The sequence below is a fragment of the Larus michahellis genome, chromosome 5 (genome assembly GCF_964199755.1).
Source record: "Larus michahellis chromosome 5, bLarMic1.1, whole genome shotgun sequence".
NCBI classification, from domain to species: Eukaryota; Metazoa; Chordata; class Aves; order Charadriiformes; family Laridae; genus Larus; species Larus michahellis.
The window spans coordinates 22,032,638-22,058,259 of record NC_133900.1 but is presented as its reverse complement, the minus strand read 5'-3'; the positions used below and the strand labels follow the sequence as shown (position 1 = coordinate 22,058,259).

Genomic DNA, 25,622 nt, shown 5'->3' with positions numbered 1-25,622 from the left:
AGTAACTCAGTGTAGATGATGCTGCTTCTCAGCTGAACTATACCACCTTGTGGGTTCCCAGGATATTACAGTTTCAGTATCAAAATCATCTTTAGGAAGTTTGTCAGGCTAAAATTGCTGAAAGCGCTGCTATTTTTTATGACTAAGTGATGTACTATGAGCAGAACGCTATTAAAGCTCTTCTGTAATTTGCACGTTCCATTTGTGACTTTCCAAGCCATAACAATATGTATAAATCCCACATGCTCCGGTATTTTCCAGTCATTTTACAAACTTCTAGCTTGATCTGTGGAAGTTTTGCAGTCAAAACAGAAAAGAGAATGATGCAAACCTTCTGTTGCTATTTAGGCTTTTAAATCTTGTGACAAGGAAATCAGAACGACAAAACTGAAAAGAAAAAAAGCCAACAAAAAAGAAGCGTTACCAATCACTTCGAGAATCCCTTTCTTTCTCCTGGCCAGTTAAGTTGTCTTTAATAAGTGCCAGAGATTCAGTACAGTTTTGTCTGGGAACTGCAGGATTTCTATCTGTTTAGGGTTTTGGTGTTTTGTTGGGTATTTTTTTGGGGGGGGTGGGCTGTTGTTTAGGGAGGGGTTTAGGAGTGTGTGTGGTTTGTTTTTTTTTTTTTTTTTCTCCTCTTCAGCATTGATGGGAATCTTCTCTTCATTTGATGGGAATCTGACTTCGAGTGGGATAATGCTGAATTTAACACTTGAATTGTAAAGGATGTTTTTAAAAACGTTTAAAAATGTGGCAGCTGCTGACTTAAGCAGGGTTTCACCAACAGCCAGGCCATGAGCTATTAAAAAAAAGCCCTTAATTTAAAAACAAAAATGCCACGATATGTAGTTAAGAGCACTGCTCAGTACTCCAGCTGTTAAAGGAAAAAGAAAGCATACTGTCGCAGACAGGTGTGAAAAATAAAACTACTAAGTTCAGACCAGCGTATTCCTAGGCTACTTTTTTTTTTCCAAGCACAGAGAGTTTATTAAGTGCTAAATATCAAAAGACCGATTCAGCTTTCATTAGCGTGACTGGGAAGGCAACCGAGAATTGACTCAACCTCCGAAGAGCTGAGGCTGCTGTCCCTATCTGGGATGACACGATCCTCAGTGACACGGTTCGACTGTACCAGTATAAATTCTTTAGTGTCGGAGCGAGTAAAACTTGAATGTTACAAGGACTAAGCATGGCTTGTCAGTAACAGGGCTTTTTTTTCATCAACACACTCTGCTTACAGTGAGATGTGAGCCATAGCAAGCTTTCTTGCAGCCTTGGTAGGGGACAAGGGCAGGAAGGGAGGGAAGAAATAGCTGCCTTCTGCCAGCTGTTTCTGTAACCGGTGAAAAGTGGGTGTGCATGTTGAAAATAATAATGCTGCCCATGCCTGCAGATTGGGTTTCCCATATCGTATCGATTTCCAGAAGGGCTTTGTGCATTGAGGGTGTAGCTCTGAGCCCCATCACGGTGTTTATCAATAGGTCGTGGGCAGAGATGATGATGATGATGGTGCGAGTCCCAAGGAGCCAGCTCTACCTCTCTTTTCCAGTAGCAGTAGCAATCGCGTATCTTCACGCTTATGGCTTTTAGAATATGTCTTTCTACCGATGACATGCGGACCTCGGGAGATCCACGAATGGCTCCTGAAAGTCCCTGTGAAAGGCAAGCGATGGAAAACGGACCCTCTTGTCAGGAGGCTTGAATTATCTGCAGTTACACAACTACCTTCCCTACTCTTGGCTACAGGCTGGCTTGTGTAATTTCTAAGTCACCTGTCACCCTACAGTTGGCCACCGGTATTCAGCCCTCTGTTCTTACGCAGAATAATAACAAAAAGGTTGGGTTCAGTACCTGTTGATTTTAAATTGACGCTTTTCTGCCTCAACGATGGTTAAACTGCATCCTGAGGAAAAATATTATAATAATACTTCGTTCCTATAACATCAAAAGAAAAAGCAATGGAGCAAAGGTGTTTTCTACTGTATCTACCCCAAACTGAAATAGAAAGTGGTGTTACAAATTTGAAGGCAGTTAGTAAAGGGAGCCAACAGAGAAACAGTTTGGTAGAAGAACCAGAGAGGATTAGAATTACTCACTCGTCAAACAGATGATGCACCCTCTTAAGGAAGAAATGGCTCAGATGAGGCAGAGGAATAAGACAAATAAATCAATTATCAGATAAAAAGCTAGGGAAATATTCTAGGAAATAAAGAAACTGAATGAGAAGCTGATAAGAAAAGGTGGGAAATTCTTATAACTTCCAACTGTGTATTTAACAGAAAACAATTAATAAAACCCAGATTTGCCATCAAGTTTTGCACTGGGAAATTCACAATTTTATTATAAGACTTAGAATTTCTGATTACCATGCTAGTCTAGGGCCTGAAATAACACTTTTGGGGGGAAGCAGATTCCAAAATTCGAAGGCCGAAGCCTGATCTTTTGGGCTGCTTTGAGGATGTTCACAATTCACAAGCAATTTGGTCATCGTGGCACCTCCAATAAAGTCCTGCCAGAATGTAGAAATACCACTTCTGAAGGGTTTTACAGGCTACGAAAACAAGCTGGCCTGGACTGGCATCGAGACATGGAATGTAGGCTTTAACAACTACAACAAAAAAAGAATTATCAAATGCTCCTTTGTGTGAGGAACGGCAAGACTGGCCCTGTGGTAAAAGCTCCTGGAAAAACTCACACCAGAGCACTGATGAGGAAAACGTTTGTTTTCCTCAAACACGCACACACAAAAAAAGAGATAAATATAACGAAAAGCAATATTTACTGTGTAAGTCAAGAGCCGAAGGTGTCATCTTGACTGCTGTAAAATGATACAGCTTTGCAAAACACAGGAAACCTGGGCGTAATGGGAGATCTACCCTGTCCTGCCTGAAATCATTTCCCCCCTAAAACTGACAAATAAAAATGAAATTATTTGCCCCCAATAAAAGGCGAATAGATGATTGACCTCAAATGGGGTTACCTACAAGTGCAACTTAAATCCTAACCCTGGTATCAAGTGCTAGTTTAGACGCCTATATCTTATTTCGCCACCATAAAGTTAGGCTGATTGACTTCCTACTTAATGCTAAGACTAGAAGGCAGCATGGCTTGAAGGAATGATGGATAAATGTTGATATAAGGATGTGCTTGAGATTTTGGCTGAAGAATAATTCCATCAGGAAAATAAATATTTCTGCTAACTGCTTTCCATGGCCCGAAAGATCTCCTCCGCTCTTGGCAGCAGCCGTGGACTCGCTCTATAATTTGTCTCTTTTCCTGGCATCCGATGGCTGGGTACGATAATGTCAGCAAAGCTGCTATTGGGGATTCTGTGCATTTAAAAATAAATAAATGAATAAATACAATAATTCTTGGCTCCCAGGACGTGGAATGCTCATTTTAACATGGAACATATCAGTGCAATGTTAAAAGACAGTCAAATACTAATACTGAACATTTAGAGAGGCTGGAGAGGACAATCTGGTTAGTCTGTTGTCGATCACATAGAATCAGGGGAGGCTCCTGTGGTGTGCAAGCACAGAATTAAAGCAAAAAATGCCAAGTTGATTTGTAGCCCATTTTAAAATAGGATTTATCTAAGAAACAAAAAACCAACCAAACAAAAATTAATAAAAATTGAGTTTGATATTGGCTTTGTGAGAAGTGATACTAGGGTTGTTTACAGTATTTAACTTAATCCCATGTGAATCCTGATACAATATCGCCTGTCAGAGAGCAGTGTGTGTTCAACACGCTGACACAAGTGGACTGGTGGACCTAAAAAAAAAAAATCAGAGTCAAGGAGGTATCCTCATTTTGTTAGCGTGTTTTTAGTGGCTTTGCCAGGAACCACCCAGTCTTGGTCAAATACTATTCCAGATCTTTATCAATCATCTAGAAGGAAATTAAATTATTTCTGATGAAAACATCAGCTGCCAGCAAAATATGTGGTGCAGCAAAATGATAAGTCAGTTATTGAGAGCAATTTGGAATGCTTTTTGACATACGCCATGGGAAAACATAAGCATGAGCAGTAATGTCCCCAGACAGGCTGCATTATTGGTTATCTTTACCTACTGGGGAGCTGAACTCAGACCAAAATGTATTTTAATACAGCATAAAGTCGTATATACAGGGACAAGGAGCATAGGTCACACCGAGCCAGGTGTGACCATAGGTCACAACAGCCAGGAGAGACTGGCTGTTGGTCTATCTCTGGGACACACGAAGATTTTTAAAAAGATACCTGCCTAACTTCCAGACTACAAAGTTCCCCAGTGTAGTGCTCATGAGAAGTAAATGGATTTGGTTGCTGCACGTAGGAGTGCAGGAATACCTTCCTGGAGCCGTGGGGTGACATTTCCTTTGTATATCCTCCTAGTGAAACCCGAAACTACTTCCTGGGAAGTCTTCTGAACGGCTTCCAGCTCCACCACGTGCCCTTGCAGGAATGATGTTAGGCAGGTGAGAAGATCAAGTCTGTCCTAAAAGTACTCTGACACCTACCATAAATGAACTCGGGCTCTGTAGACGATCACAGAATCATTTAGGTTGGGAAAAAGCCTTTAAGTCCAACCGAAAACCATGATGATGTAAGCGTGGGCAGGATTCCAGCTGCCTGCAAGGAATAAAGAAAATGCCCAAGGCGAAGTCCCCTGTTACTCAGGAGCGCGGTGCATCAAACGGGGCTTTTGTGGCCTGCCTTCAGCTCATCAAATACACTACACAGAAAACGACCCGCCAGATCTGCTGAATTCAGAACCGGTTTCTATTCTGGCCGCGGAATAAAATTCTCTGTCTGTCGTAATACTTGATTATAAGCCTGAGACTTCTCAGGACTGTGTGAGATACTAGGTACGTATCCAATATTCGTTTGGCTTACACAGGAAGAAAATGCGCTCAAAAAACTTGTTTTCTTCCCTGTAATGCTTTTCATTTCGTTCATCAGCCCTCCGCTTGCTTCTCTACCTTCTGTGCCTTCCAGCACGACGTTTCAGCAGCAGCATTGGCCACTTTCAGGCAAAACTGAGGCACTCAACGTGACAGCCAGATGTGTTGAGCTGTTGACACTGGCCACAATGAGGTGGCTATTAAGGCTTTGCAGCAGAGTGTGAGCTGGGTGGCGTTGGGATTAGATTGCTTTTCCTGTATCGGGAGGCGAAAGCCTGATGAAGTATTGGGCTGTGTTATCAACAGAGCTTCCGGCAAGATGAGAACGACCTTTTCTTCACTTGATTTTTCCATTCTTACAAGTTATGAGTGGTGGAACGCTTCCTAGCGCAGCCTTAACTCTGTCTAAATTTATTTGTGTTCATCTAAAAGGGTCCAAAACTCTATCCGTGCTTATGCTGATGTACCATCAGAGTAATTCCAGGCTGGATGAGGCTTTGAGCAGCCTGGTCTAGTGGGAGGTGTCCCTTCCCAGGGCAGGGGGGTTGGAACTAGATGATCTTTAAGGTCCCTTCCAGCCCGAACCATTCTGTGATTCTGTGACACAAGCAGAGCCACTCCGGACTTAGTCTGATGCAACGTGAAGTAGAAGTTGGCTTAGGATGTCTCTCTGGCATGTTAACTCATGGGCTCTAAGAACTGCAAAGAGGAAACAGATCAACGTGTTGTGTGTGGGGTTGTGGGTGTGGAGTTTAGTAGGTGGGTGCTTTTTTTTTTTTTGTGGATTTTTTTTTTTTTTTTTTATGTGGTTGGACTTGATGATCTCAGAGGTCCCTCCCAACCACTAAGATTCTGTGATTCTGTGTGAAGTTTCCCGTGGGCTTCAGGGAAGAATCTGGGGGGCTTCCCTGAATTTTAAGATCTCTCTTCTGTTTTCTTCTCTCTCTTTGTTACCCTCATGCTAAGCAAAAAAACCCCAACAAAATCCAACTTTCTTAAAGTGCCCAGAATTTTAGTTTTTTGAAGCAACTCAGGTAGCACTTCCACTGGAGATGGTCATGGCTTCCAGAAGCTTTAGTTCTTCAGCAGCATTCCTATGCCAACGGAATCGCAGGTTTGTTTTAGTTTCAGGCTGAATAACAGGGACAGGCTCCGCTGGGGATGATGAACAATTTCTCTCCTGCTTCCAACCCCACAAGTTCCTCCCAGCTACTCTTTCTCAAGGCAAGACAGGGAGTCCTCGCTGCAGCCGGCACTAGAACATCTGAGCTGCTCAGCAAGACCTGGACTCGGGAGAGCTGCTGGCCCTGATCCCGTGGCTGGCAAACAAGCTTTCCTTATTGCCTTCCCCCCCAACTCCCCTTCTGGCCTGGCTTGTCTTTTAACCACTGATATGTAGAAATAATGCAGTTTGTGATGGTCACATCCGAATCTTCATATAAAGAAATTGTTCATCTCTCAGGAAGCACAATTAGGGGCGGTGACAGAGGAGAGAAGGAATCCCGAGGGATTTATCCTACTGTTCCATTAACTTACTGAAAACACGTCCTGCTGACAGCACCAGTGGCAGCACAGGCGGGTTTGTGTTGCGTTGTATCTACCATAGCTGCTTCAATGTCAATGGTCATTTTTTTCTTAGCCATTAAAATAACTTTTTACAAAAATAAAAAAGAATAAAGTGAAATTGTTGTCCCTAAAACACCTCCTAACTTTGGCTACATTTGAAATAGAAGCTCACATTCAAAATATAATACAGCTGCAATGATACTGTTATAAAAAATTTTTTGCCTGAAATTGTTTCGGTAACTGAAAATTGGTTGTAAAGGAATTTAAAGGTCAGTTTTTTTTCTTTTGTGGGTATCTAGAAATACATCTAGGCTAGCTTTGCATCTACGACTACAAAAGGCTTAAGCAAACTCTGTTTCCAAAATGACTTGCTGTTATTTACACTCATCCTATTAGATCAGCGATATAATTCCAAATATTAAATTACGCGTCCTGTAAACCGATAAATAGATATTTTTTGATTCATTATCATACGTGAGCTGCAAAATTTTGCAATGTTATCATTTTGTGTTAATATAATGCAAGGGGCACGTATCACAATTCTGGTATCCAGTATCGACAGGTATTATTTGCGAGTGTCTAGAATAGTATAAAGCTGGTGCTTTAAAACTTATTGGCTAGATTTCTCTTGTTTTCTAGATATTCCCTTTTCCAGAATTTTATGGATGTACAGCATTTAAAAGGCTGAGGTTGAGTTTTCGTGTATTTGAATTTGCATCCTTTGGCAGTGGCATTTTTAATTGCGACATGTGAGAGAAGAGCCCAGAGGCAAGCGCAAGCCACGGGCACAGAAACGCTCGAACAACGTTGGAACAAGATTGTGTCTGTTCTACGCGTAAAATACTGGGTTAATGATTCATTCTGACCTGTTCATTAGTGAATGGACCAAAGTCCTTCCAGGGGGTGTCAAAATGCCCGCCGTGTTTCTCAGTGCTGTGTTTTCAACTTGGAGCTCAAATTCAGCTGGCAGATGTGGAAGAATGCCATGGAGTGAGAAAAACCTCTTGTGATTAAGCCACGGTGAATGCTTGAAGAATTATTCTAGCTAAGGCTGATGTTAACTTATGTCGGTAATCCTCCACCCCACATATCCTTTTTTTCCTTTGCAAATACAGTTTTACTGTTGTTTTCTGCTGACTCTAAATGCCTCAACTAAACTGGGGGCATTTTTGCGATACAAATAAAGAAGCCGCCTAGACCCGCGGGGCTGCCTCTTGAGAAGACCCAGGGAATTGCTCACTGCAGGCAAGGGTCGACGCACGCCTGTAGATGGAGTTAAATATCAAAGAACGGGCGCAGACCTTCACAGCGTTACGCGATCCAGGCACTCAGACGGGACCGATGATCCCTTCTGGGTTGTCGCATCGCTTTGCTGTCCAAGCTCCTTGGGAGGGGGAAGGAGATGTTTCCTCTAAGGATAGTTTGCAGATAAGCTTGCTGTCTCCTACTGACCCAACCAGTGCAGCCAGAAAAAGCAGAGCGCTTTCAGGTGCAAACGTCCTCCTCCAGGTCGGTAGATGCTGAAAAGGACAAAACTAAGTACAGGCTAAGGACGGCCGCGTCCGAGAGGAAAGGTTCCCCGAGATAATGGTGCTGGTACGGGGTGGCCATGCAGGGAGGAGCGCTGGGTGCCCAACCACACTGGCCCCCCCCCAGGTGGCCACGGTGCCCACCGGGTCAGGGCTGGCTGTGGGCGTGAGGCTCCATTGCATAAAGGAAACGGGGGTTTGCAGGGGTTAATGGCCTGAAGTATCTCTTTGCGTCAGATGACAATACCATCCAGGGGCAGGCACCACCGCTTCTGCCTTACTAACCACTTCCAGTCAAGACTCCTGCTGATGTATATTTGATCTCCCTTTTTTCATCATATCCAGGGAAATGGTGGTGGTGGTGGGGTGAACTGCCTTTGACACCTTATCACAGAATGGTTTGGGTTGGAAGGGACCTTAATGATCATCTAGTTCCAACCCCCCTGCCATGGGCAGGGACACCTCCCACTAGATCAGGTTGCTCAAAGCCCCATCCAGCCTGGCCTTGAACACCTCCAGGGATGGGGCATCCCCAAATCCTCACAGTTCTTCCAACTCCACATTACTCATACCTTCTCCCCATTTCTTTTCACTAGGCTTCTCACTTTTCTTACTTTTTACATGTTGGAAAATCCACCGCCGGATTCATTAACTGCCTTACAAGAATAAGTAAGCTCCGTATTTGCTGATTTGTTACATGGCTACACTGGATTTACCTTGTCAGCTTCATTGCTTGCCTACAGGTTAGTGGACCGCCGTGTTTACATCCCTGCTGGCATTTAAAGCTTAACAAATTCAAAATTAGACTTTTGCTTCTGCCGGCACCACCGACTTCAGGGCCATGCCTGCCCTCCTGCTCGGCGGTGACCGCAGGCAGGGGGGATTAGGGCTTTCCGGCTCATTTAAAGGCATCCGTTTTTGGGATGAAGGATGGTGCGGGCTTTCGGTGGGATGGAGATCTCACCCAGACCAGGGATGTGGGGTCCTTGTGCTGATGCTCCTGCATCCTTGTGATGCTTCCCCTTTCCCCCCCAGCCCAGGGCAGCGGAGGGGCGGCGAGCAGCCCCCAGCCGCGGTTGCCGGCGCCGGTCGGGGGGGATGCGTGGCAGCAGAGGGCGCTGCCGGCCCGCGCGTGGATGGCGGCGGCGGGGGCTGGCGCGGGGGGGGAAGGCTGGCGGGACCCCCGCGCCTCCGCTTTACGCTACGTGTGTTTGGAACTTTATGTCTGCGCAGCGGAGGATCTTCCCGTGGATAACGCGCCTCACATCCCCCCCCCCCCCCTCCCCCGCCTCCGCAGCCCTTTAAAAATACGGCGCGGCACAGCCACGTCCCTCGGTGTGCGGGGCCGCCCCCGACCCGGTGTGTGGGGGGTGTGGGGGGATTTGTCCCCGCCGCCCCCGCCTCCCTCTCCACTCCACTTTCGCTGGGGAGCGGCGGGACGGGCAGCCCCCCCTCCCCGCTCCAACTTCCCGAGAACTCCCCGCTTTCCCGGCGCGCCCCCTCCCTTACTTTCCCGGGAGCGGGACGCCCCCCCACCCAGGTACGCGGGGCGTGGCGGTGGGCGTGGAGGTGGGCGTGGCTCCGGGGGGCTCGGCGGCCAATGGGAGGCGGTGGGGGGAGCCGTCGGCGGGCGTCAAGAGGGAAGGGGCCGCCGAGCGGCGGGCAAAGTTGGGGCCGGGCGGCGGCGGGCGCGGCGGCGGCCCCGGATTACAGACCCGGCCTCGGCGGCGGCCGGTGAAGGTCCCCCCTCCCTTCCCCACCCATGGTGGCGGGACGGCGGCCGCCGAGGAGCGGCGCATCGCGGGGGGACCCGGCGGGAGCGGCTCGGAGCGGCGGCGGCTGCTGAGCGGCGATGCGGAGCGGAGCCCCCGGCCGCCCCCCAGCCCCCGGGCGGCGGAAGGAGGAGCGGCGGCGGCGGAGCGCCCCGTGAGAGCGGCGAGGCGGCGGGGTCGGCGGCGGGGCCAGGGCGGGGCGCGCGGAGCCTCAGTAGGGTGAGGAGAGAAGCCGGGGAGGCGGCGGGGGAGAAGCGGCCGGGGGAGGTGGGCTGCCATGGGCCGCCCCCCCGCCGCCGCCGGCGGGGCGCCGCCGCTGCTGCTGCTGTTGCTGCTGCCGCTGGGAGCCGCCGCGGAGCCCCGGCAGGTCTTCCAGGTGCTGGAGGAGCAGCCGCCCGGCACCTGGGTGGGCACCATCGCCACCCGTCCCGGTTTCACCTACCGGCTGAGCGAGCACCATGCCCTCTTCGCCATCAACGCCACCTCGGGCGCCCTGCACACCCGCGCCACCATCGACCGCGAGAGCCTGGCCAGCGACGTGGTGGACCTGGTGGTCCTCTCCAGCCAGCCCACCTACCCCAGCGAGGTGCGGGTCCTGGTGCTCGACCTCAACGACAACGCGCCCGTCTTCCCCGATCCCTCCATCGTGGTGACTTTCAAGGAGGACACGGGCAGCGGGCGCCAGCTCATCCTGGATACGGCCACCGATGCTGACAGTGGCACTAATGGTGTAGACCATGGCTCCTATCGCATTGTGGCTGGCAATGAGGAGGGACGTTTCCGGCTCAACATCACCCTCAACCCCAGCGGTGAAGGAGCTTTCTTGCACCTGGTTTCCCGGGGTGGGCTGGACCGGGAGGCCACCCCCACCTACCAGCTGTTGGTGCAAGTGGAGGACAAGGGCGAGCCCCGTCGGCGGGGGTACCTTCAGGTCAACGTCACCGTCCAGGACATCAATGACAACCCACCCATCTTCAGCCAGACTCTTTACCAGGCGCGAGTGCCTGAGGATGCGCCTGTTGGGGCCAGTGTTCTCCAAGTGGCTGCAGCTGATGCTGATGAAGGCACCAATGCTGACATCCGCTACCGCCTGGAAGGAGGTGATGGCGGCGGCAGTGGTGGGGAGGGGGTTGGCAGTCTCCCGTTTGAGGTGGACCCTGAGAGCGGGGTGATCCGCATCCGAGAGCGATTGGACTACGAGATGCGACAGCAGTACTCCCTGACAGTGCAGGCCATGGACCGAGGGGTGCCGGCGCTGAGTGGCCGGGCCGAGGCCCTCATCCGCCTGCTCGATGTCAATGACAACGAGCCCCGGGTGAAGTTTCGCTATTTTCCAGCCACCTCCCGCTTTGCCTCCGTGGATGAGAACGCGGCCCCTGGCACGGTGGTGGCCCTGCTGACGGTGAGCGATGCTGACTCCCCCGCAGCCAATGGGAACATCTCTGTGTCCATCCTGGCGGGAAATGAGCAGCGGCACTTTGAGGTGCACAGCAGTAAGGTACCCAACCTCAGCCTTATCAAGGTAGCAGCCGCGTTGGACCGGGAACGCATCCCGGCCTATAACCTTACAGTGGCGGTGGCTGATAACTATGGGGCCCCACCACCACCTCCAGGCACCCCGACTTCTTCCCTTTCCCCCGATGGGGTGGTGGCAGCTCCCGTGAGCCGCTCATCGGTAGCTAGCCTGGTGATCTTTGTGAATGACATTAATGACCACCCCCCTGTCTTCGGGCAGTCGGTCTACAGGGTGAACATCAGCGAGGAGGTGCCCCTGGGCAGCTATGTGCGGGGCCTGAGTGCCACGGACCGTGACTCAGGCCTCAACGCCAACCTCAAATATAGCATCGTCTCGGGCAACGAGCTTGGCTGGTTTCGCATCAGTGAGCACAGCGGGCTGGTCACCACGGCTGGCCCCGAGGGTGGCACCACCGGGCATACTGTGGGCACATCTATCTCCAGCGGGCTGGACCGGGAGACTGCTTCTCAGGTGGTGCTCAACATCAGTGCCCGTGACCAGGGGGTGCAGCCCAAGTTCTCCTATGCACAGCTGGTGGTGACCATCCTGGATGTCAATGACAACAAACCTCGCTTCAGTCAACCTGAGGGCTACCAGGTGTCCCTGGCTGAAAACTCCCCGTCAGGAACTGAGCTGCTGGTCCTGAGTGCCACAGATGGGGACCTGGGAGACAATGGGACTGTCCGCTTCTCCCTGCAGGAATCTGAGCCGGCACCAGCGGCGGTTGGCCCCTCCTCAGTGACCCCTCGCCGTATCTTTCGCTTGGATCCTGTGTCGGGCAAGCTCAGCACCATCTCGCAGCTGGACCGGGAGGAGCAGGCGCACTTCTCGCTGCAGGTCCTGGCTACTGATTTAGGCTCTCCTCCCCTTTCTTCGATAGCCCGAGTTAATGTGAGTCTCCTGGATGTGAATGACAATAGCCCCGTGTTTTACCCCGTTCAGTATTTTGCCCATATCCAAGAGAATGAGCCAGCTGGAACCTATGTGACCACTGTGTCTGCCACGGACCCTGACCTGGGACCCAATGGGACGGTCAAGTACAGCATCTCAGCCGGAGACACGTCCAGGTTTCAGGTCCATGGCCAGACAGGGGTCATCACAACAAAAATAGCCCTTGACAGGGAGGAGAAAACTGCTTACCAGTTGCAGATCGTGGCCACTGATGGTGGCCATCTTCAGTCGCAGAACCAAGCCATTGTCACCATCACTGTCTTGGACACCCAGGACAATCCACCTGTTTTCAGCCAGGGCATGTACAGTTTTGTTGTCTTTGAAAATGTTGCCCTCGGTTACCATGTAGGTACTGTTTTTGCTTCCACCATGGACCTCAACACCAACATCAGTTACCTTATTACGACAGGTGACCAAAGGGGCGTGTTTGCCATCAACAGAGTGACGGGGCAGATCACCACAGCCAGTATTATTGACAGGGAGGAGCAAGCATTTTACCAGCTGAAGGTGGTCGCTAGTGGTGGGGCGATAACTGGAGACGCTATGGTCAATATAACGGTCAAAGATTTAAATGACAATTCCCCACACTTTGTTCATGTGGTGGAAAGTGTAAATGTGGTTGAAAACTGGAAAGCTGGGCATACCATATTCCAGGCCAAAGCTCTTGACCCTGATGAAGGTGTTAATGGCGTGGTCCTTTACAGCCTTAAGCAAAACCCAAAGGGCTTGTTCTCGATCAATGAGGAAACAGGTGCCATAAGCTTAATCGGGCCACTTGACATAAATGCTGGGTCTTACCAGGTTGAAATCCTGGCCTCGGATATGGGGGTGCCGCAGCTGTCCTCTAACTTTATCCTGACTGTCTCTGTTCACGATGTAAATGATAACCCACCTGTGTTTGACCAGCTTTCCTATGAAATTACTATTTTGGAGTCGGAGCCTGTGAATTCCAGGTTCTTTAAGGTGCAGGCTTCCGACAAAGACTCGGGAGTGAACGGTGAAATAGCGTATAGTATAATTGAAGGAAATACTGGGGATGCCTTTGGCATATTCCCAGATGGTCAGCTGTATATAAAGAGTGAACTGGACCGTGAACTTCAGGAAAGATATCTTTTACTGGTTGTTGCCTCCGATAGAGCAGTAGAACCACTCAATGCTACTGTAAATGTGACTGTAATTCTGGAGGATGTAAATGATAATAGGCCTCTGTTCAACAGTACCAACTATGTATTTTATTTTGAAGAGGAGCAGAGAGGTGGATCGTATGTAGGTAAAATAAATGCTGTAGATAAAGACTTTGGGCCAAATGGTGAAGTCAGGTACTCATTTGAGCATATGCAGCCGGATTTTGAGCTGAACGCGGTAACTGGGGAAATCAGAAGCACTCACCAGTTTGACAGAGAAGCTCTCATGAGGCAAAGGGGGGCGGCGGTATTTAGTCTCACAGTAATAGCGACAGATCAGGGGTTGCCAAAGCCTCTAAAGGATCAGGCAACTGTACAAATCTACATGAAAGACATCAATGATAACGCCCCCAAATTTTTGAAAGATCTCTATCAAGCTACTATATCAGAACTGGCAGCAAATCTGACGCAGGTTCTGAGAGTTTCCGCCTCAGATGTTGATGAAGGGGTTAATGGATTGATTCACTACTCTGTAATCAAGGGAAATGAAGAAAAACAGTTTGCAATCGATAGCAGCACAGGCCAAGTGACCTTAGTAGGCAGACTAGATCATGAAGCTACTGCGTCGTATTCGCTTGTCATCCAAGCGGTAGACTCTGGAGCAGTTTCCCTAAGTTCAACTTGCATGTTGAGCGTTGATGTGTTGGATGAAAATGACAACAGCCCTTCCTTCCCTAAATCAACTTTGTTAGTGGACGTCTTGGAAAACATGAGAGTCGGTGAACTTGTGTCATCTGTCACTGCCACTGATTCTGATTCAGGTGACAATGCTGACCTCCACTATAGCATTACGGGGACAAACAATCACGGGACCTTTAGCATCAGTCCCAACACCGGTAGTATTTTTCTTGCAAAGAAACTGGACTTTGAGACACAATCTCTGTATAAGCTAAATATAACAGCAAAAGACCAAGGAAGGCCACCACGGTCATCTACAATGTCAGTGGTAATACATGTTAGGGATTTTAATGACAACCCTCCTCACTTTCCTCCGGGGGACATCTTTAAATCTATTGTTGAAAACGTTCCTGTTGGTAGTTCTGTCATTTCTGTGACTGCTCATGATCCAGATGCGGATATTAATGGGCAGCTAACGTATGCAATCATTCAGCAGATGCCAAGGGGTAATCATTTCCGGATAGATGAAGTGAGAGGGACAATATTTACCAATGCTGAAATAGATCGCGAGTTTGCTAACCTCTTTGAGTTAACAGTCAAAGCCACTGATCAGGCTGTTCCTGTGGAGTCCAGACGATTTGCTTTGAAGAATGTGACTGTTTTGGTGACGGATCAAAATGACAATGTTCCCGTGTTCGTATCGCAAAATGCTCTCGCTGCCGACCCCTCAGTTGTGATCGGTTCGATCCTAACGACAATTATTGCTGCAGATCCTGACGAGGGCGCCAATGGAGAAGTGGAATATGAAATAATCAATGGAGATACCGAAACCTTCATTGTGGATCGCTACAGCGGAGATTTAAGAGTAGCGTCAGCTTTGGTGCCTTCTCAGCTCATATACAATCTCATCGTTTCTGCCACGGATCTGGGCCCTGAAAGGAGAAAATCCACCACTGAGATGACTATAATTCTGCAAGGGGTTGACGGGCCCGTCTTCACTCAGCCGAAATACATAACCATCTTAAAAGAAGGCGAGCCTATCGGGACAAACGTGATATCGATCGAAGCGGCGAGTCCGCGGGGTTCCGAAGCCCAGGTGGAATATTACATCGTGTCCGTCCGATGCGAAGATAAGAGCCTCGGGCGCCTCTTCACCATCGGGCGCCATACTGGTGTCATCCAGACGGCTGCCATTTTGGACAGGGAGCAAGGAGCGCGTCTCTACCTGGTGGATGTTTATGCCATTGAGAAGTCATCTGTTTTGCCCCGCACGCAGCGAGCAGAGGTAAAGCTTTTTATTCAGTAATTATTTGTTTGCATTCTAAATGAGTGATTTGGTGTATTTGTTGTTAGCTGTTTTACAGACAGTAGTTCGAGGTAGCAGAAGACCTCAAAGCTAATTCTGATGACTCATTAGATTAAGATAACCTTTCAATTAGTATACCTCAAACTGTTTTCCTCAAAGCCGCCTTTAGAAATTTGAGGGAGCCTTAGGCGTAGTGCTTACATTTGGCTGCTGTAGGCACAATGGTGGTTAAATAAATTCTAGGTACTAAGTACTTTAGGTGCTAAAAGCTTTAATCACGGGCATTTTGGAGTTTTGCGCGCCTTCTCCTTTTAGCAATTGTTAATTATTTTAAGTCTTTCTCTTCCTGTGTGAATTACGACTGAACTACTACTGCAGTCACCATGTCGGTGTTTGTCTGAGAACTGGGCAGCAGGGGATTGCTCTCCAAACAGCTCATCTAGCGTCTCAAGTCTTGGATGTGCTCGGTGTCCCTGCCTGGTTATGTCCCTTGGATAGGTCTCGTCATGGCATCTCCGGTTTAGGTTGCTTCTTTACCATCACCGATGAGTATGAAAACAGTCTTGTTTCTGGTCTGAAAATGGTCTGGTTCTGGTGAAAATGCAACATTTTAGCTGGTAGCTTTCCTTATCACAAAGCCATTTGCTTTGACTGAAGGGTCTTTACATGTCCTCTGCCTGACTAGCTTGAGGAGCAAAGGGTGGAAAACAGGTTTGAAACATCAGCTGTGAAGTGCAAATGTTTTATTTACTCTGTCTGGTAATTGAGCCACAGAACTGATCGTTTACACCATTCCTGCTGTCTTCTGCAGGGATACTGAGAAGCCTGGTGTGAAAGGGAGCCTTGTGTTCGTTTTAAGTTGCACCATCTTTCTGGAGCTGCCTTCTGCACTTCGCTATGAGCCATTTTACTTGCAGTTCCTGGAAGTTTGGGGCTGGCACTGCTGAGTGGAGTGGGCCAACCAGCGGAGGATGCTGGTAGAGCGTTGTGGTTCAACCATTTCCCTCACCCACTGAATGTATTATCTTGATATTGCATTGCCCCATGCGTCCCAGATGCTACCTCCAGCTATATTTCCTCTTGGGAATATTGTCTTGGTTTTGAGCCACCAAGGATGCTGTGGTGGTTTGTGGTGGTTTGTTTTTTTTTTTTTTCTTTTTGATTTTAGCAGATGTGGTATTTCTACTTCGTACTTGGCAGAGGTAGCTTTTTCTCTTCATAGCCACTTTTTTGTTGTTTTACTGTAGTTTAAGTATGATCCGTATAGGTACGGAACCTCGCTCTCCTGTGCTGGCAGTGACTGGTGCTCTACGAAGTAATTGTTAGACAGGGAGTTTGAGCATTGTTCAAATTCAAAGATTTCTTAGCACGTATGACAGGGCTCATTTTAGTGTGTGTGCTGTAGATTATGATGTTTTGAAGAGTGGTAGTGTATTGGAAAACGACCTGTTCTAGTAGTGCTGCTGGCTTAAATAATTCATGCTGTTGGTACTAGAAGGTTCCTGTTATCTAGGTCTTTGTACCCCTGCTAGTAATTTGTAAAAGATTATACCTTTATCACTTTTTAAAAATTTTATTATTATTACATCATATTTTGTCAGTTGTTTTGAGGGTTAAGCCTTTGTCAGTGGGTATTTGGATCACACTCCTTCAAATTTGGGTCCGCCCACGTGACCAGAGAGTCTCTTGACTGGAGGAGGTCTCATAGAAGCCCCTGTGGTTGCAATAGTCTTGCACGTTGTAGAAGCATTTAATATGAATATTTCGTGGGCAAGGAAGAGAACAACCATTGAAACTCTAAACAAATTTTACATTGTTGAGTACAAACCACTCCTGAAATTAAAAGCAAATGTTTTATTCTGTGAAGAACATTGAAAGCAATAGTTGGGAGCTAGGATTTCATATTGCTGGTTGCGTCTCTATAGCTTCTAAAATGCTTCTTCTCCCAGACGTTAATTAGCTTACTGTGCTTCTTTAGAAATGTATTATAAATTATAATCAACTATCGACTTTAAAAAACATAACCATATGCAGGCTCTCTCGTGACTTCTTTAATTTTTCTGGAACGGCTTTTGCTGTCCCACACTTGAGCAAGAAGGGCTACAGTGCAATTCTTTGTGCGAGCTGACTGTCAGTGGGTGCTGAATAAGCAATGCAGCTTTTTTCCATGTTGCTTTTGGATGTTAACCTTTTTTTTTTTTTTTTTTTGTTCACTGGGGTAGTGGTTTGATGTATCGAGTGCACACATTCCGCTCTGAGAGTTTACTGCCAATCTTCTCTCATAAAAACCAAACCAAAACCCAACCAGCACCCGAGTATGTGAACGTTCTCTCTTATCTTTGGAAACCCATCTTAAAACACACTGATACTAAAGTCTTTGTGCATCAAGTGTGTCATTCGGAAGGTTTAATGTTTTATTCCGGTCCTGGTTTTTAAGGTGATGGTTTGAGTGTTGGTACAACCCAAACACCGACGAGGGACAATGAATGTGTGTGAACCTGTAGAATATATAAAGCCACAAAACTCAGGTGTTCTTTGGCACATAATCCCTTCAGCTTTTTTGGGTATATACATGGCATGATGAAGACTGACTGGTTTTTAGATTCGCCCATGAGAAATAAGTTGTACAGCATCAATACAGGTGTGCAGACAAAACCTAAGAGGTCTGGTACCATTATACGTGACAGTTTTCTGAGCAAATAAGCTGTGTGGTTCTAAGTCTTATTTGTTTTTCTGGATTCTATGGCAGGAAAAAAAAGTTTGGGTATTGTGTATTTATTTTTTCTTTTCTTTTTTCTCTTATGAAGAGTATGTTCGGTTGTTTGTTTGTTTGTTTGTTTTTTTTCCTGAATCTGGTTAAAGAAAAGGGAGGGAAGAAAAATAGTAATGGGATATGCTTAACAACTTCTTCATTCTTCTTCACTACCTGCTATGCCTTCTGCCCTGATGCCAGCCATCATCTGAATTGGGCTGTGGCGTGCGGGGGAACTGCTGAGCACTCGGAGCCACCCAGCCTTAAACTTGCTGGCGGAGGTTGAGGCGGAGAGCGGCAGTAGCAAGAAAGTTAATGGATCTTTTTGCCTAATGTAGGCTTTGGGAATGGTTTTCGGGCGGCAGATAGGTGGTGTGAAATAGAGATATTTGCAGCTTCGAAACAGTGGCTGGGCTTTGCCTAGCCAGCAGGCAGGATAAGAGAAGAGCAGGCTTGTGTGAAACCACTTACTCTAGAAGTGAATCAGTCCTCATCCTTGGGAAATGTTGCGATTATTTTTGTTAAATTCTGTTACTGAACTCTACTTTTTTTTTTTTTCACCTTTTTTTTTTTGTTGCTGTTTTTTCTTCTTTGGTTTTTGGGTTAGTATTTTTTTTTTTTTTATAATATCAACTATATTGAAAGGATCCACCCAGTGCTCCAACTGGAAAAGTCTTTTTCCAGTCTTTCTCCTCCATTCCTGGGGTTTGCCCTGTAGGATCAGACTATAGCTCCACTGATTGCCTGGCTACCAGGGTCTTAGCCCTTTTCTGAAGAGAGGGGCCAGGGGAAGAGCCATGCAATGGCAGGACTGTGGTGAATCCCCTTCTGAACCCACAGCAGCTGATGTGCCTTGAAACTCAAGGGTTACATTATATTTTCAGTAAAGCAATAGCAAAGAGTTTGGAAAACAAGGAACAGTTTATTTACAGTTTGTGGGTTTATTTTTTTTTTTTTTTTTTAGCACTGGGTTTCATATTTGTGTATGTTTCTGTGCTTGTTATTACTATATGGAAAGAAAAGTGGCGGGGGGGGGGTCAGAAAAGTGCAAGTTGTGAGATAAAGTTTTATGCTCAAAGTACCAAATACTTTGAGATTTGCAAAGGAAACCCAAGTGCCTGTTCCATGGTATTTTACAGCTAAGCGGTGTAATTTTGGATAGTTATTACTGAATTTGAAAGTTGTTTTTTTTTTTTTTAATTTATTTTGGACTCTTTGCTGATTTGTGTAATCTACAGTGACAAACCTGGTGATTTGACGTTGTGTGAATGTGTTCTGTGGTCGGTCTTAGTTTTTCTCCTCTTGTATTGATCATAAGGCGTTGCAGTGTTATGCAATGCTCTACAAAGAATGTAGGTGTCCTGAAGGGAAAGAAAAAAAGCCAGGAATTGCTTCACTCCTTTCTCTTGGCTCTCCAACATAAATTCTCTTTTAACCTCTTCAGGCAGGGCTGAGGGTTTCACTGTTGTGATTTTATATTTAATATAGCAATGCTCATTGGCATTGCTTGAAAACCATGTGAGTTTATTCAAGCCCGCCTCCCAAAACAACGATCGTATGCTGTGGGCCGTTTCGGGGTGGTCGTATGTTGTACCCTGTTTCTTGGCTGGCAGGAATAAGAGGGAGCCAGGGACGATACCTCATCTTCTGTGCGGTGTTACTAGGGATTAAGCGGAATTAGACAGGATCTGTAGTTCACGTGTTTAACCCTTCAGTGGAGGCCTTCCTTGAAAGGAGCAGTGGGTTTGCCAGGGGCCAGTGGTGCCAGCACGTACATCATGTATGGCAAATGAGGGGGTGAACACTTTGGGAGGTGAACTGCTCCTTCAGTTCAATGTCTTTCATATACTTTGAAAAAGTTCATCGTTTCCAAGGACGAGAGAGAAGGGTACAAAGGAGGGAAGCGTATAAATGAAAGATTTAGTGAGGGTGTTGATTTGAAAATGGAAATACTTGGAGAGGCATGTCAGTGATCCCAGTAGCACTTTTTGCCTGTTGAATGTTAACATGCTCCCAAAAGAGGGGCGATCGTCCTCATTTTCAGACAGGGAAACGTGAGGCACTGAGTTTTCTTTTGCATTTGTATGTTTGTAGAGGCTTCTTGTGCTACGTTTCATGACAGGCACTATTGGGAAGTTTGGACTTTCAGGTAGGCAGAGGCTTTTATCTCCCAAATCCACAGTCTAGGAAAAAAGTGTTCTTGAATCAGGCAAGATATGGGGATTTTGGACACTGCAGGCTATTGGCATGGTAAAGGTGTGGAAATGAATGAAGGCAGGCAGAATGAATGGCCCTTTCCTCCTGGAAAGAAAATCATAGGACATTTCACCTTGACTCAGTGTGAACTGCAGCCACGGCCATAAACCCACATTTGCATGGTGTAATGAGTTTATGTGGAGCTTTTTGACTCAGCCCAACCTAGATCCCGTGCCTGAGCTAGCTCTGTGTTGCTCCTGCACCTCATGGGCCCTTGTGGGACCCAGGAGTGAGATGGAGGTACTCAAAAACTGTCTCCTCCATTGCACATATCTGGCGCAGAGCTCTAGAAACCTGGACTGAGGAAGGGAAGATGCTGCTAAGCAGGACTGACGGAATATGTTCCAGGAGAGGCTGCAATGATGCTTCCCTGGTGCTGTTTGGGCTGGGTACCACTTCATAGATGTGGGACGAGACCTAACATCTCTTTTTAGAGGGAAAGGGGTGCATTTGGCGGGGCAAAACACTGGAGGTGTTACTTTTCTAACCGAGCTGGCACACGGTGGAGGGCTTTAAGTTCAGCGAGAGAATTGGAAACCCCAGACTTCAGAGAAGTCTTATCTGGCATGTCTTGTATTTACCAGTACAAGTAAGAACAATGGGGTACTCCTTGTATTCATACTATTTATAAATTGTTTTATTCTTTAATGATACATGTCACACTAATTGTAGTTTGACAAAGGAAACTACTTATGAAATGTTTGAGTAAACAATGAAAATCTGCTGCCTTGTCCCAGCTCCAAAGCCAGTTTTGTTGTTTTTTTTTTTTCTTTCCTAGTGCTGATATTACTAATTCTTAGAAACGTGTAATTATTTAAGTTATTGCTGTCATTTGCTCGGATCTGAAAAGGGATCTCTAAGTTCTCCTTGAACTAGAGTGGGAGATAAATGTGCCTTATGTCGAAAGCTGTTCCAAACCAATTTGTGGGTTTCAGTTCAAAGTTGTCCCTTCTTTTTCATCCTCTCTAATTTCTTTAATGATTCTGCTTTGCTAAGTTTTCTTAATATCTAGAATTTCTCATTTCTTTGCTATTTTAGCAGCCTCTGGGCATTTTTGCATGTGAGGTCACTTCATAATTTTTATGTTAAAAATCACTAGGCTTTAAAACCAACATTCTTTATTATGGAAAATATTATTTTTCATGCATCTCTAATGCAAACACTAGAAATAATAGCCAGAAACCACAGCAAAGTTTTCATGTGCTTGTTTTTGCTAAGTGTTAAATTCTTCATACAAATCTCTTAATGATTCCTGGGTTCTATCGATGTTAATAAGCCATGTAAAATGATACACACACCCCTCCCGCCGGGCTGCTGGAGTGCAGGTTTCTTTCCATATGTTAGTGTTAGGTGGAGCAATCGGTGGCTGTTCATTTTGGAGGACAACAGAAGTTGGTCACCAAAGCCTGCCTTCCCTTTTGGTGTCTCCAGCTCTCGCCAGCAGCTTTACCGGGGTAAGGCTATGTTATCGTTGGCTCCTGAAATCTTTGCTATGGTCTTTTGCCGTTTCCTGTGCGTAACTTGAATCTTGAGACTGCATCTCATCAGAAGATGCTCATACCCTTTTGAATGATGGAAGGAGGCTCCAGACGTTGCCACGGTCTCTTCTGAGTCTTCTCAGAGGTTGGACTTTGAACCACCACTCCAGGGGCCGCTTCGCACCCCTCTAATAACAAGGTGCCTGTTTAATTTATATCAAAGTGACCCCTTAGCATGACATAGTTCTACTGGTAGAGTTTGTTTTAACTGTGTCTAGACTAGGGAGTAGCGTTACTGTTAAGTCAGTTTGGTTTCTTACCCCGGTGATTGTGTCTGTGCAAAACCTGCATGTGGACAAGCCCTAATACTCTTGGGTTCTAATTAGAAAAGTAATTTATGGTGACTAAAATTGGAGCAAAACAAAGAGTTTTCCTAAAATATTCTCATAGTCAGGAAAAGGGATGCCAGATCAGTATGGTACTGATGTACCATACTGATTTGTTTCAGGAAATTTATAGCCCTGCTTCACTTCGCCAAGAATAATACCAGATATGTTAGAGAAGCTGTGTCTTTGTTTTACTGCGATGTTTCTCCCTATTCTAATAAATCTTATTTTTAATTAGACCCTTAGTCTAGACTGTCACCCAGGTTTGTTTTTGTAGTGATCTATTTTTGTTTACTTCCTCAGAGCAATAACATACCAAAAGGACAGTAGAACAGATGGAAACCGATAGCTATGATTGCACTGTAAAAATACATACAGTCGCATTAGTTAATGCAAAAGAATTTCAAAGAGCCTGTTATGAAGTGGTAATTTATGTGCCAACAGCTATGCAAAAAGTAAAGAAAACAAACGTTTGCCTTAGCATTTCATATTCTGCAGTCTTCGCTCATGCACACTGTTAATAGGCTGTTGCTTGTATTGACATAATGATCTTCAATTAGTGTATAAGGGTTTTACTATATTTAACGCAGCCATCTAGACATCCAGCTCTACAGACCGAAAGGCGTGCTGGTGGTGGAAACATTCATCAGCCTCTGAAGCTCAGACAGATGGAAGGAGCTTTGGGGGCTCCTTATTTTGGAGAAGAGTATCTTCTTGCAGTGTATCACCTTCCCGCTTTCTCTGCCTTGTGGCCTGGAGGTGGCATCCCCTGGCCACATTTGGGTTCCCCGCCGTGGCCGTGCGAGAGAAGCGAACTCCTGAGAGCCCCATGTAGTTGATCTGGATCTTTTAAGAGAGCTGAAACACTAAGGAAGTATTTTTCTCACAGATATTTAAGTGAAACAAATGGGAATAGCTTTGGGATGTGCCATAATGGCCAGTGTGTGAAGTATCGTCATCATTAACACAAAATCGTAACTGTCTTGATCTCCTGTATCGGCATTTTCCAGCCTCGTGGCTAGCTAGGCTCTTCGCAGAGTCACAGAATGGTGGGGGTTAGAAGGTACCTTTGGAGATCATCTAGTGCAACCCCCCTGCCAAAGCAGGTTCACCTAGAACAGGCTGGACAGGAACGCATCCAGGTGGGTTTTGAATGTCTCCAGAGAGGGAGACTCTTCTAAATACGCATGTATGTGCATGTGTCAAAATAATTCTCTCTTCAGCCACTCAGTTGGATGTGCTTGGAAAACAACCAAACTGGGTCAAGCAACTCTATCGTTTTCTCTGTAGAATCTGCCTGTACCGTTTTCAGTTCTCAGCAGGTGCCTGTCTGGAGCCCTCCTCAGCAGGAGTCAAGCCATCATGAGCAAAGACATGTGTAAAAGGCGAGGGAAGCAATGGTAGTGTGACTTTATGTGAGTTTTTTAGGAGATTCAGAAGGGAAATAAGGACGCACTTTTTTTCTTCCATAGTGCCTGTGATACAAGACGGGTGATGAAGGTTCAGAGCAAAGTCGTGTTTGGTGTGGCACGTGTGTGCCTGTGCAGTATGTCCCCAGTAACCTGAACTCTGACTCTTTTTTTTTTTTTTTTTTTTTTTAAATAAATATAAGGGCATAAGAGAACAATAAAGCTGCAGTTTCAGGGGTTGATATCGGTAAATGTCTTCTGGGACTGTGGTGCTTGCTGCTGCAGTGTGGCAAGAGGTCCAGTTCTGCTGGGAGCTGGGGTTTTGCTGGAGCTGTACCGCAGCGACCAGCCTGTGTCTCTCTACGGCTTATTTAATATTGTATGAACAGCACTGGTAAAGCTGATGAACTTTGTGTGTCTTACAAGCTACTTTTGACTTGTTTCCAGGCCCTTAGTTGGAGATACATCTTTTATGGGGCAGCTTATTAGTGCGGAGAAGCAAAGAATGATCAAAAGACAACTTTTCACTCAGGGAGTTACCCAAGTGAGTGCTAGTTTTAGTTATAAAATCATTTAAGTTTTTTTCCATAAGGATTCCTTTGGAGTTATATTCAATTTTAATGCTTTTGTAGCGTTTCCAAGATGTGTTTTTTGTCTAGAATATGAACGAGTAAAATATTAATTTATTACTTATTAACTGCTTTGTATCTAGTCCTCTTTGGGTTTTTAGGAAAAAGCTTTATTTTTGGTAGCTGCGCCATTTATTGAAATATAATCCAGGAGAAGACTGTTAATTCTGAGAATGTGTATGTGATGTTTCACCTGCCCAGATCCGTAGTTGTCTTTTTAAGCTATGTCCAGAATTTATATCCGGCTTGGACCAAATTTTTTTAAATAGCATCCAACACTGGATAGCGCTGAAATAAATTCAGCAACAGCAATTGGCTATCAAAACAACAATTTGATGTGTGGCATCCTGAAGCATCTGGGGAGAGGAAAGAAAAAAAAAACAAACCCAAAAAAAACCCAAACCAAGTTCACATCACTGGGCACATATGAATATTAAGATAGAAAAAGCATTATTTAAAACTTTAAGCTGGAGGTGTGGGGTTGCCACAGGCACTTTGTGGGGGGAAATACGTGATTCTGTTTCCCTTGCAGTGTACTAAGAGATAAATTGTTCCTTGGAGAGCTAGAGAGAAAACTGAGTCGAGGGCTTTTCATGTCAGCTCCTTTTTGGATCATTTTTGATAAATGAAGAGAATTCTACTGAAATAGTTCAGAGGAATAAATAAGATGCCTGAGCTACGGTACACAGCTGTAGTATATGTGCTTAAAGCTTGAATTTTCCAGAGGGGTTTTCCTCTATATTACAGCTCAGGTTGCCTGGTGCTTTTCCCCATTCCACATTCTTTATTCTTTTCAATACAACAGATCTTTTTAATCCATCAAAATGCCATGCTGTCTGAAATATGAAGACATGTTGCAATTACAAGGCTGTTTAGAAACAGAAGGCGAACCCAGTAGTTTTTTGCGCTCTTAGTCTTTCGAGACTTGCGTTTTTGTTTGTGTGTATTCAAATGACTTTTTTCCGAGCACGATTCTATTCCCTTTGAAAGTTGCCTAATAAAGTTGGGGTTTTTTGCCTGTCTGCTTTGAGAAAAGAATTTGACCCTTTATGATTTCAGTGAACAAATTAATGAAAATCCAGATTTTTAACCCCAGTAGGGTCATGTCAGATTGTCTGGAAGCTAATTTATGGTGGTGGCGATCTTATATGAAGTAGAGTTTTTCTTTCCACTGTTGTTTTTTTTTCTCCCTAACAGCACTCTTTAACTCCTGCACGTCTAACTTGCAAGGAGTCAGCTTGTTTTATTTTATTTTTACATATAACTTTCTTAACTCCGACTAATTCCAATGGCCAGCACTGCAAGTTGCGTGGGGTTTTATCATCCGTTTCTTTCTCGGTGCCGTGTTATCGAGTGGGGTTGCAGTTACTCAGAATGAGG

The 25,622-nt window shown here is 46.0% G+C and overlaps 1 protein-coding gene across 1 annotated transcript in view; it reads left to right on the top strand.

Moving 5' to 3' along the window:
- The first annotated feature begins 9,991 nt into the window (after positions 1-9,991).
- The window catches only part of FAT4 (FAT atypical cadherin 4), a 149,568-nt gene continuing 133,937 nt past the window's right edge, over positions 9,992-25,622 (top strand). Inside the window, exon 1 of the mRNA XM_074589091.1 lies at positions 9,992-15,311. Within this exon, the coding sequence (XP_074445192.1) occupies positions 10,035-15,311 (5,277 nt within the window). The 5' untranslated portion in view covers positions 9,992-10,034. The remainder of the gene's footprint in view (positions 15,312-25,622) is intronic.